The sequence below is a fragment of the Cinclus cinclus genome, chromosome 19 (genome assembly GCF_963662255.1).
Source record: "Cinclus cinclus chromosome 19, bCinCin1.1, whole genome shotgun sequence".
In the NCBI taxonomy this organism is placed as follows: domain Eukaryota; kingdom Metazoa; phylum Chordata; class Aves; order Passeriformes; family Cinclidae; genus Cinclus; species Cinclus cinclus.
Window position 1 is genome coordinate 9,219,631 of NC_085064.1, and position 16,565 is coordinate 9,236,195.

General features: G+C 50.0%; 1 protein-coding gene across 1 annotated transcript in view; it reads right to left on the minus strand.

Moving 5' to 3' along the window:
* LOC134051787 (voltage-dependent N-type calcium channel subunit alpha-1B-like) overlaps window positions 1-16,565 on the minus strand; it is a 288,493-nt gene that overhangs the window by 146,133 nt on the left and 125,795 nt on the right. Inside the window, exon 7 of the mRNA XM_062505763.1 lies at window positions 12,485-12,588. Within this exon, the coding sequence (XP_062361747.1) occupies window positions 12,485-12,588 (104 nt within the window). The remainder of the gene's footprint in view (window positions 1-12,484; window positions 12,589-16,565) is intronic.

Sequence of the window (16,565 nt, forward strand, 5' to 3'; positions counted from 1 at the left end):
ACTGATCCCAGGGGTTGTCCTGACCCAGGGGTAGCTCCAGCACTGGTGAAACCTCGTGAGGTTCCTGTGGCCACTGCTCGAGCTTGTCCAGGTCCTTGAGCAGTGCAGGCACTGCTGTAGAAGGTGGAAATGTAACTTCCAGGAGAAGGCAGTTCCTTGGGTGTCTGCCCATGAAATTCCTTCTGAATACTCCAGAGCTGCTGCCCAATCAGGTTCAGGACTGGAGGGTCTTGATTTAGGATCTTCCTGGTGAAAGGTGCTCCACTTGTTCTTTCTCATTTCAGAAGATGGGAGAGGTTTGGTGAAGCTGGCACTTGTTAAAATGAGGGTTTTCTATATGAAATGTAATAATAAATGATGTGTGTCTCTTCCATTGCATCCATCATCATTCAGGAAATGAAATATTCCCCATTTGCTGCAACTGGAAAACTCCCAGAATTTCCCTTTGAGAGCTCTTCAACAAATTTCAGAACACATTCAAAGAAATGGGGGAAAATTATATCAAAATGCCATATTTCATCTAAAAATATTTCAACTGAAGTTTCCTTGCCAGCTCCAAATGAAAACAAAGAGGGCCCCACGGGAAGGATTGGAAGCAGTAAATAGGTTTCCTCTTCTATTCAGAATAATTCCCATTTATGCCATTGACTTGCAAAAATCTCCCAAATCACCAGAAAGGAAAAGCCTGAGCAGAAATTTGCTGCTTTCTGCCCAGTTTTGCCTCCAGGATTTTTTTTCAGAGATGGTTTTCCACCCTTTGACCAGTTCTGGAATGTCTAATGATGTTTTTTTGTGAGGGTGGAGAAGTCTCAGCACAGAGCAGCTGTGGCTGCCCCTGGATCCCCGGCAGTGTCCCAGGCCAGGTTGGACACTGGGGACACTGGGGTTTGGAGCAGCCTGGGACAGTGGGAGGTGTCCCTGCCCACGCTGCAGCTGATTGCACATGGCCAGCAGGAGCAAACAGGGTTCCAAGGCAGTGCATCCATCATGGAAACCACATCCACTCAGGCTCCATGTGTCACATTTTTGTCCTCGAGAGTGGCCGGTGCTTAATGTCACCAAGAAATGGATGGGCTGTTGCTTTCCACCTTGGTGGGTGGAGGACTGAAATCAATCTCGGTGTGAAATATGCACTGAAACAGCCACTCCAGGGCAATTCCAGAGTCCCCCGAGCCACACAAGAGACAGAGGCGGCTCCTGAATAACCACCAGGGTCAGTAAATATAACAAACTAATGAAATTCTTACAAGTACTTTATCCACGCTGGCCCTAAATTAAAAATACTGTCACACCAAAGAGGGGGGGGGGAAAAAATCAACAAACCACAGTCGTCATTCCCTGAGCGTGTGATTAACTTTTCTGTGTGACAGCAGAGAGCTGGGATGGAGCATCCTAAATGCTCCTCCTGCTTTGGTTTTCATGGCACACGCCCAGGGCAGCGGCAGTGCAAGACTGATCGCATCCCCAACCCTTCGCAATTCAGGTTTGCTGCTCAGAAATCAGCCAGAAAAATCAGCCAGAAACGCTTTCCCACTTGCGGGGAAAGGCAGAGAGAGATGAGACAGCACCGCTGTCATCCTACCGCTAATAGTGCTGGTGATTAGCGACTCGTAATTACAGCACAGGTAATTAGCTCCTCATTGAGAAGGATCCCCCGTTCAGATCTCAGGAAATCTCAGACTTTACACAGGAGAGCAGCCCCATCCACGGAGTGTTGTTGAGAAAGCAGCAGATCTTGGAAGGATTCTGCCAGCCGCTCCTGGAAAGCAGCTGTGAAGTACTTTAAGAATTTCAAGTCTTCAAATTAGCATAAAAAAAAATCCAAGGAGTTTTAGGATTTGCTTTGGCTCCAGCCCGAGTACATCCAAGGAATGCATAAAGCTGAGCCTGGATGGTATGGGGACACCTCAGGAGGGATGGAGACACCTCAGGAGACATGAGGACACCTCAGGAGGGATGGGGACATCTCAGGAGGGATGGGGACACCTCAGGGGACATGAGGACACCTCAGGGGACATGAGGACATCTCAGGAGGGTGGGGACACCTCAGAGGACATGAGGACACCTCAGGAGACATGAGGACATCTCAGGAGGGATGGGGACACCTCAGGGGACATGAGGACACCTCAGAAGACATGAGGACATCTCAGGGGACATGAGGACACCTCAGGAGACATGAGGACACCTCAGGAGGGATGGGGACACCTCAGGGGACATGAGGACACCTCAGGAGACATGAGGACATCTCAGGAGGGATGGGGACACCTCAGGGGACATGAGGACACCTCAGAAGACATGAGGACATCTCAGGAGGGATGGGGACACCTCAGGGGACATGAGGACACCTCAGGAGACATGAGGACATCTCAGGAGCGATGGGGACACCTCAGGAGGGATGGGGACACCAGTCCTGCTGTGGGCACAGAGCCCTGGCCCTGGAGAGCAGCCAGGGCAGCAGAGGCTCCTCCAAAAGCAGGAGTGCTGGCCAAGAGAGCAGCCAGGACTGCAGGTGTTGGGACGAGCTCCTCAGGGCCAAACCCATCACATGTGCAGGTGGAGAACCCGGGCTGGCCCCGACTGGAGGCAGCGTGAGGCAGCTTTGTTGGTTGAAGGTGGAGCAGGGATTTGGGAGCTGCCAGCAGCCCGGGAGCATCCCTTGGGAACAGGAGCAGGAGATGGCAAACAGCAGCTCCCTGGCTGTGGGACAGAGCCAGAGCAGCAGCTTGGGACAAAATCTCAGGTTGTGCTCCTTGGGGGCTGCCTGGGTGAGGAGGGGGAAAGCGTTTAAAATTCCTCTCCTCAGCAAGGAAGGACCCTCCAAATGCACTTGGTACCGATTTTCTGCTGAGGTTTGAGCAAGAGCAAGCTCGGGAGGAATTTCCCCAAGGATAGGAAAGATGAGTGGTGATGGCTTTACAAATGTGAAGGTCTTTAGGGAGAAATGAGTGTCGATATCTTTGAAATGGGTTGTAATGTCTCTCCCAACCTCAAGCCACACAAGTTTGTTGCAGAACCCGGAGAATTTAACAAGACAACTTGAATTCCTAAACTTCAGGGTAACGGGAGAAATGGGTCGATGACCCTGAATTTCCTGAACAACCACCAAGGTCAGTGAACTAAATAAACTAATTAAATTCTTACAAGTACTTTATCCACACTGGCCCTAAATTAAAAATACTGTCACAGCGACCAAAGAGCAAAACAAAATCAACAAACCACAATCTTCATCCCCTGGGCGTGTGATTAACTTTTCTGTGTGACAGCAGAGAGCTGGGATGGAGCATCCTAAATGCTCCTCCTGCTTTGGCTTTCATGGCACACGCCCAGGGCAGCGGCAGCAGCTTGTGCAAGACTATTCACACCCTCAAACCTCTGCACTTTCTGCACCTGGGGGAAAATGACAGGTTCAGGAGGTAGAATATGTGGAAAACAGTAAATTTCTAGTGCCTCAGCAATGGGGAAAGGAGGAGGGAAACACGTGGCCGGGAGTTTGGGATAAAAGGAGGCTGCACCCTCTAAAACCTCGAGAGAAACCCTGCAGGGATAATGCCCCAGGGGATTACTCCCTTTATTCGAGTAAAGCTGCAGCATTTCTCTGTCTCCTTTATGGTCACCGGCTTTTCCCAGTGGGATTTTCCACACCCTAGGAGGTTGCAGAGGAAGTGCAGAGATCAGAAGATGCTCCCGTAGCACCCCAGACACTGCACAGGTGATAAGAGAGGTGAGAGCAATGCAATGCCATCTCCACCTGTCAGTAAAACCACAGCTCGTGCTCTTGGCAGGCCACAGCCACTGCTCAGGGGTTGCACATCGCTCAGGAGATCCTCCAGAGTGCCTTGGGGAGCTGCTCAGCACTGGCACCACACACCTCCCAAATTCCCATGTCCTGAGAGCATCCTCAGGCAAGCACAAAATTGCACCTTAAGGGTGGAAGCCCATCTCCTACCATTTATTTTGGTTAATCAACCGTGAGAAGGAAATAGAGTTAATTTTCCTGTCCCTCTCAGTTCTGCGTTTTTATGCTGGGATTTGCCACCTTGTCCCAGTCCAACCAAATTCCAGCTGCTTGGGTGAGCCAGAGAAGGCAGATCCCTGCTGAGCAACCTCTCCTCATGCTCCTGCCATTCTGTGGGTCCTGCAATCCCTGTGGGATTGGGTTTCCCACCTTAAACACAAAATCCTGCAAAACTGCTCCTGTCGCGCCGCATCAGGATGTGATCCAGTCAATATTCCCAACATTTCACCCCCACCCACAGCAGTATCCACGTACTGTAGAAAAGCAGATTTTTCCTTCAGGAGCATAATTTGTTCTGCAAGTGCAGAACTCTGTGTTTTGTCTTCCTGGGGAGCAGCAAATCCTTTATAAGGGGAGGCCTCTGCAGGCTGCAACAAAAAAACCCCAACACCTTTGTGCCTGGGACTGTTTGTGCAGTGAAGGAAACAAAGCCTCAGTGGGGTTAAACATTTATTTTACCTTCTGCAAAGCTGTTCTTTGAAAGGCAGAGGCAGCGAGGGGTCTGAGCAGACAGAGCCCACAGAGAGGAGGGAGAGGGGCACTGGGAAGGGGGAACAGGGAAAAGCAGGTGCTCACTGGCCTGGCTAAAGGTGCAGAAGAGCTGGGGAGCTGCTGAGCGTCCCCACCACTGCTGGGTGCTGAGGGGGCTCCTGGCAGGGCAGGGGGAGGCAGGCAGGACACCAGGTAGGAAGGGGGAGATCTGAAGGACAGCAGGATTGCCCAGGGGCTGAGCAGGGACAGAGGACACCGTCTCTCCTCGGTTCCTGAAGCATTTTCCTTCAGCAAGGTGCTCTGTCACCAGGGACCCATCATCACCAGCAGCACCGAGGGCTCTTTGGTCACTCAAACGGCACAGCTCAGCCCACAGCCAGCTCTGAGAGCCTGGAAGGGGCTGCCAGGGAGGCAGCAGCCCTGCAGGGATCAGAGGAGGGATCAGGCGCCCCAAAGGCACCAACCTTTGGAGTTTCTCACTGAAACTCCTGAAAGAGAGCAGGAAAGGCAACCACAGCAGAGGCTGAAGTAGCCACAGCAGCAGCAGGAGGCAAGGGACAAGGGGAAGGGATGGGAGAGAGGAGGGAGAGAAGGGAGATGTTTATTCCCTGTGGCACACAAAGCTGGGAGGATGTTGGTGGGTTAGAAACACACTGTTAGAAGTTAGAAACTTGGCTCGGGGAAGAAAAATCTGAATAGATCCAGGAGTGAATAGAAAAGCAGTGCAATTTCCAGCCTGGACATGACTCAGAGCTGGGAAGATGCAAACCCAAGAGGACAAATCTTAGCTGGCAAAGCTGGCATTTTGCACCCACAAGGGCTGCAAACAGAATGACAGGAGGGCAGCAAAAACACAGATTTCTTCTCCATAACATCAGATCTTCACCACAGCAAGGATCAAGAAAAGTTCAGGATGAACTGACTTTGATTATTCTCATCCACAGACAAAATCCTCAGAAATCTGCAGGCAAAACTAAAAATAATTTGATGCCTCTGACTTACTGCTCTGAAAACATGAATAGAGATGGATGTGGTGTATTGTTAAATCACTGGTTTCAAATAGTTCTAAAAATCAGGACCAGGTCACCATTGAACACAGGCAAAGTATCTTGATTGGAAAGGCCACATGGAACAAGAAGAAAAGCATGGAAATGCATCTCATTTGGGCAAGGAAAAAACCTGGGAGAGGTGCAAGGAAGCCCATCCATGGGGCACAGGGAGAGCACTCTGAAAACTGCTGGAATGAGAAGAAACCAAACAATGGATTCACTGAAGAGCCAGAATTTTTTTAACAATTTCTTGGTGCTGGTGACAGCACCTCTAAGTTAAGTTTTACTGCAGTTTGCTGAGAAGCCAGAATTTATTAAAGAAGGAAAGCCCAGAGATGACAAAGCTCTGTGGCTCCTCACCCACCCCAGGCTGTCCCACCAGCTGCTCAGGCTCCCAAAAAACACATTTTTGTTTTTATTTCACTTGAAGCTGCATCCAGCCAGGATCCCACTGGGAAAGGTGCAGACTGAGCCCAAAGAGCTGCTTAACCCAACCCAACCCAATATCCAGTGCTGAGGAAAAAGTACTGGCTCCATCAGTCCTGCATGGGGAGAGCTGCTCCTGCTTCCTCCTCATTGCTCTAGAGAGGGGAAAACTCAGCTCTCCTCCAGCAGCTGATAAGGGATGGAGTAGCTCGGAGAGAATGAGCTCTGAGCACCCAGTGAGGCTTCAGAGTCACTTTAATCACTGCCACAGCAACAAGAGGCTTCACATGCAGGCCAGATATGGGAAATGTCCTGTATTTCTGGGAAGAGAAGAGGAACAGCAGAGGTGAAGCCTTCACTGCATCCTCCTTCCTCCTTTCCTTTGTCTTGTGCCAGTTTGACTTTGATTCCCCCTAATCTGATTTGAAAACTGCAAGTGCCACAGCTGGGCAAACCTGGCTGGAAGGAGGCACCAACAAAGGGAGAAAAAGGAGCTCAAAAGCCCCATTTATCTCCTCGCCTCAGCCTGCTGCAATTGTGGGATGATCCTCTGGTTCTGTTCAAGTTTCCACTCCTAGGATAAAGCAGAGGCCCCAGGAAATTCAAATTTAGGTCTCCTCTGTATCATTTTTGTGTTCCAGGCTTTGATTTCCATTGTGGCTTAAGAGAAGGGCAAATAAAGGAAGTCCAGCTCTCCTGGACTAACCAAAAACACAGAAGGAGCAAAGGACCCACATTCAGTAGGATCAGTCACTGCTCTCTGCCCCCTCCTGCAGGAAACACACATTTTTCCCTCATTTCATGTTTGCAATGATGGCTTTGTTAAAAGGGTGATGAGCAAAGAAAAGGGAGAAAAAAGTTCTGCTTTTTTCTTCTGTATCCCTTCCCTTTTAAGCACAGCCTTGGAACAGACTAAAAGCAAGGAGAAAGCCAGGATCTCATCTCTTTCCATGATGCAGCTCTTCTGCTGCAAATAATTAACACCAGGCAAAGTCAGATCACAGCAGGTACAGTGAACTGGGAACAAATGTGCAGGGAAATGAAGGATTGTCTCTGTAATGAGGGGAAGGAGGACAGAAGAACACTTTGCCATTGTGACAAATTAATCAGCACCGCTCTCCTCCAGCCCCTGCACGTCTTGCAGGCGGAGGTTTTATGATCTCAATCTGGCAAAAGTCCTGAAGATGGAAAAACTTGGCATGAAATTCAGCAGGACAAGTCCCTGAGCCAGCTGGGGAAGGTTCAGAGAGGTCAGGATGGGGCTGTGCTGCCTCTGAGGAGCTGCTTCAACACCACAAAAACCTCAGTGACCCCAAAAAGCAGAGACACGGAGATGCCCCAGGAGCCTGGAGCACAGCACAGGGAGGGTGTTTGGTGAGATGAAGCATTCAGGCTCAGGAAAGGGTGAAAAAAAGAATTAAATCCCTTTTCCCTGCCTGTTTTTCCCTGCCCCTTGTCTCCTGCAAAGTCCAGTACAGCTGGAGCTGTGTCCCCTGTCAGGCTCCCACTGGCACAAAACTGCTGCACCCATTCCAAATGTCTCCCCACAGTCCCTGCGATGCCTTAGGATTTCAGCTTTTATATTTTTCATATTTTTGTAACCCTGCCATTCTTTGGTGTTTAACTCTAAACTCCATACCCAGTGTGAGCTGCTGCTTTCCCATCTTGGGCAGACACAACAATTCCTCTCCAGGCTGGGAATCAAGGACCCCTCACTGCCTCAGGCTCCCCAGAGATGGAAACAAAAGTGAGTTTTGGGGGGAGCAGATTTGGGGTAAATGACTTCATTACCTGAAGCTGTAATTGGAAAATTAACCCCCAATGTGCAAATGGACCAAACTTATAAAAGTGTGAAAACCTGTGACCCATTGTCCATTTGGGGTGTAGCCCCTGGGGGGCTTTGTCTGCCCAAAATGTACCTGAAGGCCCTTCCATAAATAGAACTGCTTTTTATTGCCTTGATTTTTGTCTGGCCTCTGTTTTTAGGTGGCCCCAAAAGGCATCAGGTGGCCCAGGTGATCCCATAAAGCACAGGCGTGGCACATCCAGGACAGAGCAGTCCTAGCCCTGTGGAGCATCTCCAGGCTCGGCTATCACAGCCAGATGAGTAAACCCTGGCAGCAACCATCACTCTTCCAGCCTGGGCTGGAAATACCTCAGGCTTCACCATAAATATTTGAGGATATGACAAGCAGCGTTTTTCACACCCGAGAGGCGCAGACTCGCAGGATCCCAATGCATCATTCTGGGACTGTGGCCCCTCTGGCCACAATTCCTGCTGTCTCGCCACCCTCGGCGCTCCCCCTGCCTGGATCCGTGCCAAAAAGCACTTAGCCTTGAAATAAGTTCAATCATCTTCCTCCCAGCATCCCAGGATAACGTTTATCCTTTTTGCATTGTGTAATCCAATGCATCGAAACAGTTCACCAATGTATTGTGTGGCATCATCCAGCTCATTACCAGGCAAAATTAATTCCCCAGCTGGAGGAAGCTCCATAATCCCAGAGCCTGTGGAAAAAAGCTGAGAGCTGGGATGAGGGGAGGCTGAGGGAAACAGCAGCAGGAGGGAAAAAACAGCACTGAAATGGCTGGGAACAGCAGGAAACCAAGGTGGGAATGGGATGGGATGGGATGGGATGGGATGGGATGGGATGGGATGGGATGGGATGGGATGGGATGGGATGGGATGGGATGGGATGGGATGGGATGGGATGGGATGGGATGGGATGGGATGGGATAATGGGATGGGATGGGATGGGATGGGATGGGATGGGATGGGATGGGATGGGATGGGATAATGGGATGGGATGGGATAATGGGATGGGATGGGATAATGGGATGGGATAATGGGGTGGGATGGGGTGAGGTGGGGTGGGGTGGGGTGGGATGGGGTGGGATGGGATGGGATGGGGTGGGGTGGGGTGGGGTGGGGTGGGGTGGGATGGGGTGGGGTGGGGTGGGATGGGGTGGGATGGGATAATGGGATGGGATGGGATGGGATGGGATGGGATGGGATGGGATGGGATGGGATGGGATGAGGTGCCCAGCCCTAAGGAGCACAGGACAAGGAACCAGAATTAAGTCAGAAAAAGATTCACTGTGGGGCAGCACTTCTCAACTCTATGTGGGGATTTTTTTCCTTCCTCGCTGCAAACCATGCGCGGAGTTCAATAAAAAATTCATCCGGATCATCCCAGGACATTGTGTGGTCAGAAGTGAAGCCTTGCCATCCCAAGTAGCAAATGACCCTGTGTTTAAGGGACACAGGAGGGCAGCTGGGGTCAGCACTTTGTGCCATGGTTTGCAGTCAGAACAATCTCATGGTGTCATGGTGCCACCAGAGGCAGCCAATCTTTCTTTTTTTTTTTCTTTTTTTTTTTTTTGTTTTAAAGTTGTATTCCCCTTTATTGCCACCTAGATCATAAACGAAGAGTTTACAAATGATCTAATAAAAATAACCCCCTACTGCAGTCAGCACAGAAAGCTGTGGATACATTATGGATACAAATTCCTAAACTTTCTGTAAAATCTCTCTCATGACTGCAGTTGCTCCACCCTCAGGAAATGCCACCTCGATTTCTGGGAAGCAAGGTGCCCCAGCTTTTGGAACAGGGATAACATCACCTGGGGGCCTGGAGGCCAGCAAAACTTCAAGCAGGTGTCAAATCTCCTAATTCCACCTAGTTTTCAATTATTTATTTTTATCATTTATATTTTCCCCTTTCTTGTGTGTGTCTGTGACTGGGGAGTCACCCCAGCACAATTCCCAGCGCATGGATGGGCAGAACACATCCATGTTCCAAAAGCCATGTTCTAGAATTCCATGGTTCACATGCAGAAGGAAATTAGCTCCTGAATGTTACTGGTATCAAAAGGGAGAGGAATTTCCCCTCCTGCTCCTGCTCTCCTGGCCCTGTGCAGTCCTGAGCTCCCAAATCAGCTGTGGCACTCAGCAGAAGCTCCTGCAGAAGGAAATAATCTGTATTTTTCTGCTCTATTGGGCTCTGCAGGGCTGCTGAGCTCTCTTGGTTCATGGAAGAATCAAGCACCAGGGAAGGAAAATGAAAAGGAAGGGGGGAGTATAAAGTGAGGAGCAGGGAGGAAAATCCCCCATAAGGGACACGAAACCACTGCTCCAGAGCAAATGGGATGCTGAGTCCTGCTGGAGAGCCCTGGATATTCCATAAAAATCCCCAGGATCCTGCAGGATCTCAGTAAAGGCCACGAGGTGCACAGGCCATGAAAATCGGCAGCGGATGAGCAATTGCTGAGCTAACCCTGTTCAAGGCATGTTTGTGGATTCCCTAACCCTCAATCAACTTTGTTTTATTGAAACAGGAAGGGAAGGTGTTGCCAGGAGTTTCTGTGTCAGGAGCTGGGGCTGATGCTGGGATGTGATGGCTTTGTGTCCCTGAGTGAAGCTCTGTCCTATGGAATTCAACTTCTCTATGCCTTTCTCCATGCAGAAACCCAGGCCAAAAAAACCTCCAAAATAAAATTATCTCTTTTTTCTTTTTTTTTTTTTTTTTTCTTTTTCTCCATGGTGCTATCTGGGCTTTTGGCTGCTGAGCACATTGACAACAGTCTCTGCTTGCTAAGGGACTTTCATTTTATTCTGGTGTCTTCTCATCACTCCTCCATTCTGACGCAGAATCATGGTCTGGGTTTAAAAGGCCTTTAAAGCTCACCCTGTTCCACCCCTGCCATGGCAGGGACACCTCCCACTGTCCCAGGCCTCTCCAAACCCCAATGTCCAACCTGGCCTGGGGCACTGCCAGGGATCCAGGGGCAGCCACAGCTGCTCTGGGGCTCCCACCCTCACTGGGAAGGATATTTCTACATTTTATACCTTTTCCCTTCCCTGCTCAGCAGCTCCAAGGCCACCAGGAGCCCTGTGCTCCACACCTGTGCTGTGATGTTTATTTCCTCCGCCTCTCCCCAGGAATTATTCCAGGCAAGGACGTCAAAGCACTCTGTGGAACAGAAATTAAAAGCTCCCCTCTGTGAGGAAGATTTTCTCATCCACTGACAAAGGGGATCCTGCACAGAGCTGTGTTTTTAAGAGGAGATACACATTTATATAATATTCATATTTTGCCCCAAGCAACAAGAGGCTTTCAGGAGAGTCAGACAGAGGTCCCTAGCTCCTCCTCACCAAACCCCTTTGATTCCAGCACAAAGGCACAGGAGCCTGCAGGATTTTGGGTTGGTTTAAATCCCACTGGGGAACGAGGATGATGAGGCACCTAATGAACCACATTCAGCCCTGCTAGGGTAATCCTTGCAAATCAGCCATCAGACAAGGCCTCCGACACACCAGGATGCCCTGTAAATGCATCTGATCATTTGCTGACCTTTCACAAATGGCTTGGGTCAGTTGTTGATCAGTTATAAATGGCTTTGATCAGTTATTGATCATGATGATTGTTCCTGCACTGAAGGGTGAGACACAGCCTCACCCACAGCCCTCTCCCCTCCTCAAACACCACTGCACTGCTGCCCACAGCCTGTGCTTCGAGGAGGAAAATAATAACAAAATAATACAAATCAGCATTGATGTGTTCTTTGCAAAACACTTTCCTTTCCCCAGTCACTCTAAAAGGAAGAGGAAAGGTGTAGCACTGAAAGGCTTTTACCACACAGCAGCAAGAGCTCATTTTTTTCTTCCCCTGCTGCCAAGAGGCAGAAAAAAAATCCAGATTTTAACACATCTATATGATCTCAATCACCTGCATGATCTAAGAAGAAACTCAGTGCAGAACGAGGTGCCAAAGTCTGAGAGCTTTATAGTCCTGGAGTGTGTTAATTCCAGATTACATCTCCCCTGACACTGGGAATGTTCCAGGTTCAGACTTGGCACCTCGATTCCTGCAAAGGTCCAACCCCAAAGCTCAGCTGCAACACACACCAAATCCCTGGCTGACCTGGGGTTTGAACATCAAAGGACCAGTGCGTCCCCAAAATCCAGACATTGGATCAAGCAGGTAAAGATCAAACAAATGAACCAAGTCAACAAAGAAATCAAACACAAGAAAAACAAAAAGCCACCACAAAAAAAATCCCAAACCTGAGATCTTTTAATTGCCTTGAGTTTGAGCTTCCCCTTTCCCCAGGCTGCACAGTTGCACCAAATGCATTATCAACATTCCCATGTCCCATTCCAGCATTTTCTTGGCCCCAGCAGGTTCCTGATGGCTTTTCAAAGCAACACAGAAGTGTTGGCTGCACTGACCCAAATCAGTCTCATTCCACAGAGCTCACTTCACTTCACTCTTGGGTCTGGATTCAGAACCATCTCAGTTCAGGGTTTTTCACCAGCCTGTCCCCATCCTAGAACTTTACAGAAATACCCTCCTGAGAGGAGAGGATGGGGTAGAATATGTGGGAAGGGGACACAGTGTGATGTGCCACCCACCTCTGCCAGTAATATCCCCCAGTGCTAAAATCATCACATCTTCCCTTTTAATATCCAGGTGGGGACAAAAATTCATGAGTGCCTTACCCTGATAAGACGCCCAGCACCAAGTTGAGCATGAAGAAAGAGCCAATGATGATGAGAGGGATGAAGTAAAGCCAGTTCCAGGTATTTCCTGCAGCATCATTTGTCTGGAAACAAACGGAAAAGGGAGAGACAAACACAAGTATTATTTCACCTCAGAAAGAAAACATAGAACCTGCAGGGCAGAGGAGATTCCCCTTGGAATTCCACAGGAGTGTCCCACTGATGTCCTGGTCAGTTCTGCTGTGTGCACCAGCTGAAATTCCAGCCAAAGAACTGAGTGTCCCAACATCCACACAGTGATTTTTCTGATGGGGAGATGCCTCTGCTCTCTGTCAATGGCCTGATGAGGGGATGGAGCTCCCAGGTGACACCAGGCTGGGTGGGACATGGATGTGCTGGAGAGCAGCAGGCCCCGCAGAGGGGCCAGCCCAGGGTGGATCCATGGGTCACACCAATGGGCTGAGGGTCAACAAGGGTCCTGTCCTTGGGCCACAGCTCCAGGCTGGGGCAGAGGGGCTGGAAAGCTGGGAAAGGCCCTGGGAGTGCTGTAACAGCCCTGGACACGAGCCCAGGGGTGCCCAGGTAGGCAAGAGGCCAATGGCACCTGGGCTGTGCCAGCCATGGTCCAGCAGGACCAGAGCAGTGACCACCCCTGTGCTGGGGCACCTCAAATCCTGTGTCCAGTTCTGGGCTCCTCAGGAAGGAGCTGGAGGGGCTGGAGAGTGTCCAGGGAAGGGGATGGAGCACCAGGAGAGGCTGAGGGAGCTGGAAAGGGGCTCAGCCTGGAGAAAAGGAGGCTCAGGGGGGACCTTGTGGCTCTGCACAACTCCCTGACAGGAGGGGACAGCCAGGGGGGATTTGGGGTCTGCTGCAGGGAACAGGGACAGGAGCAGAGGGAACGGCCTCAGGCTGGGCCAGGGGAGGTTTAGATTGGATATTGGGAAAATTCCTTCATGGAAATGCTGCCCAGCCGTGGCACAGCTGCCCAGGGCAGCTGAAGGGATTTAAAAGCCATGTAGGGGACATGGGTCAAAGGCCTTTCCAACCTAAACAATTCCACAGCTCCAGGCTGACCATGCTGCAGGACCAGAACACATTTTGAGGTGGCCTAACCCTGGGCAGGTTCTCCATGGCAGCCTCCTCCCTCCCCAGCTCTGCTCTAACTCCCTCTGCTCAGCATCAGCAGTGAATTTCCATCTGAGATGAGCCACTCCAGCAGGGAACCACAGCCTTCCCTAAAGCCAGGCTGCAGTTTAACCCAGAATCTGCTCACACACAAACAAAGAGACTGCAAGAAACCCAGGATCTCTGGAGCGACACAATTCCACAATTCCACACAAATCTGCTCACTCCGCACCTCGGGCTCCTGCCAGCCAAACCCACCCTGAGTGGGACGTGAACAGGAGGGAAGGATGGTGGACTTTATGACAAAGTTTCTGCATTCATCAGCCTCAGGGAGCATTTTGGGGAAGTGCTGAAAAGGAAAATGCCACATGGCCATTGACAGAATCCCAGTGCTGAGGAAAATGCAAATTGCTCTCTTGTACAGGAAGAATGCAGCAATCCGAGGATCTGATGTTGGGTGGAAGGAAAAGGAGAAGGGAAGCAAAAAGGAAAGATCTAAACACATTCCCCTCATCCTTATCCCTCCTCCTGCAGAGGGTAAAGTAAAACAGGAGCCCTGAGCTCACCTTCCTGCCCAAAGGCAGAGCCTACAGGGAAGGGCTCAAACACCTCCAGGCAAAAACTGCATTAATTCTGATATTGGTGCTTAAACTTATTATCTGTGATGCTTTTTGGTCACTGCTCCCAATCATATTCCCAAGAGTAATTTTGCTTGCAGGATTCGCAGAAGGAAATGCTTTAAATGTGTTTTACCTCAGCCATGCATGTACTCGGTGCCACCTCAAAAGTCTCTGTATAAGAAGTCACCCAATGAACAGGCAAAACCTACATCACAGCATTTCTGACAGGTGATAACATTTATAGCACTGATACAACTAAATTCTTACATTTTCCTTGTCCTTCTCCCTCCTTCTGCAGAGGGTAAAGTAAAACAGGAGCCCTGAACTCACCTCCCTGCCCAAAGGCAAAAACTTCTCTCAAACACCAAGTGGCAAAAACTGTGTTAATTCTAACTGATACTGGTGCATTTAACTTATTATCAGTGATGCCATTTGGACAGTACTCCCAATTGTATTTCCAAGAATAATTTTGCTTGCAGGACTCAGAAAAGGAAGTGCTTTAAATGTGTTTTACCTCAGCTGTGCATGTATTTGGTAGCACCTCAAAAATCTCTGTATGAAAAGTCACCCAGTGAACAGTGAAGTGAACCCCAAACTGTCAGAGTATTTCTCACAGGTGATAACATTTATAGCACTGACACAAGTAAATACCCTGGGGTTGGCTAATAGGGTGCATTTCTGAAGAAATCCTTCCTCCAGGAGGGATCAAACACCAGACAAGCATCTCTCAATGACTCCGAGGAGAGGAATGGGCACTCGCCAACCTCACCACAAACCCCCTGCTCCAGGCAGAACCAGCCCGTGAGGGATATGGTTATCTGAAGAGAAACAGGCTGGGAAAATGGGAGCAGAAATGCAGGGAAAGCTCTGAGCTGCCCAGTGAGGGTTTTGAAGGCCTTTGGAATACCTGACATCCCACCCTAATTCTTCATTCCCTGTTTTGTCCTTCCATTTTTCTCTCTCTTTGCTTTCAGCTCTCTCCTAGCCCTGCTCTCCTGCCCTGCATCTCTGCAGATGGGCTCAGAGGGAGCAAGGAAATTCATTCTCGGTGCTTCCTTCCCAACATGAGGGAAAGAAGTGCCAGTGATGATGACAGGGATGAAGTAAAGCCAATTCCAGGTGTTGCCTGCAGCACCATTTGTCTGGAAGCAGAGAAAAAGGGGGAGTGGGGAAGTGCCTGGGGCCATTTTCAGAGCAATCCCAGGGTTTTATATTTCGGGGCTGCTCTTCAGCTCCAATCCTGCCTATGAAACATCTCCGGTTGCAGGCAGCGTCCCATCCAGCGTCCATCCAGCCCATCCAGGGCTCCATGGGTCCCTTCCAGCTCAGGATATTCCGTGGTTCTGGGAGGCTGGGAATGCTGTCAGCCAGTCAAAGGGGCTGGAGAGCCCGTGGGGAGGAGCTGGAGGGAGGAACAGATGGGAGAAGGGAAAACCACATAAACATGCAAAGGGAGTGCAGCAGGTTCACTGCTGCCAGATGATAGTTTATCATTTATTTCTCCATTTGAAGCCCAAACTTGGCGACAGATCCACAATTCCATGCCACGATCAAAGCCCTTAAAAATGAAATGTGTTAAAATACAACTAATTAAGCGCCCTTCCCTGAGCATTTGCTGGATTACCTCCTGCTCAGGGCAGGGCAGGGCCTGGCTCTGCTCTGCCTCGCTCACGAGGATCCAGGGCAAACTTCACTTTGGATGGGGTGACAAACACCAGACAAACTGCCCCAAAAAAGCAGAGCCTTCTTGGACGTGCTACACCTTCCCCAGTGCTCCCAAGGGAGCTGGAACCCCAGCACAGAGTACAGCACTGGCTCTGCCACAGGGAGATGCTTTAATGACTCAAAACCTGTTTGCTGCCAGGAAAACCAAACTCCTTCCCCCAGGGAAAGCCCCCAGAGTCTCACAGGCAGCTCTGTCTGCCCCAAGCCCTTCATCCACAGAGCCCCCGAGCTCCAGGCTCACTCATTAAGCAGGAAGAGCCAAGAGATCAAATCAATTTTTATGTTCCAGCTACAGCATCTCACTGCTTTAACGTCTGGCTGTCTGTCAGTGCCACTTGTGCCCACAGAGATGTAACACGAGGGCAAGAGAAATGAAATACTCAACACAGTGTGCCAGAATTACATCCAGAAATTCAGGAGGAGCTCTCACACTGCTCCTGAGCCTTCTGGTGAAAAACAGCCACGGGGCTCTTCCCGAGCACCCCCTGAGCAGTGCCCACACCTGGCCCCAGGAGTGCCCCAGGTATGGAAAGATCCTTATCCCCTAAATGTGACAGCACAAGGCTCCCACAGCTGCACAGAGGGAAACTGAGGCATCTGAGGGGCACTTT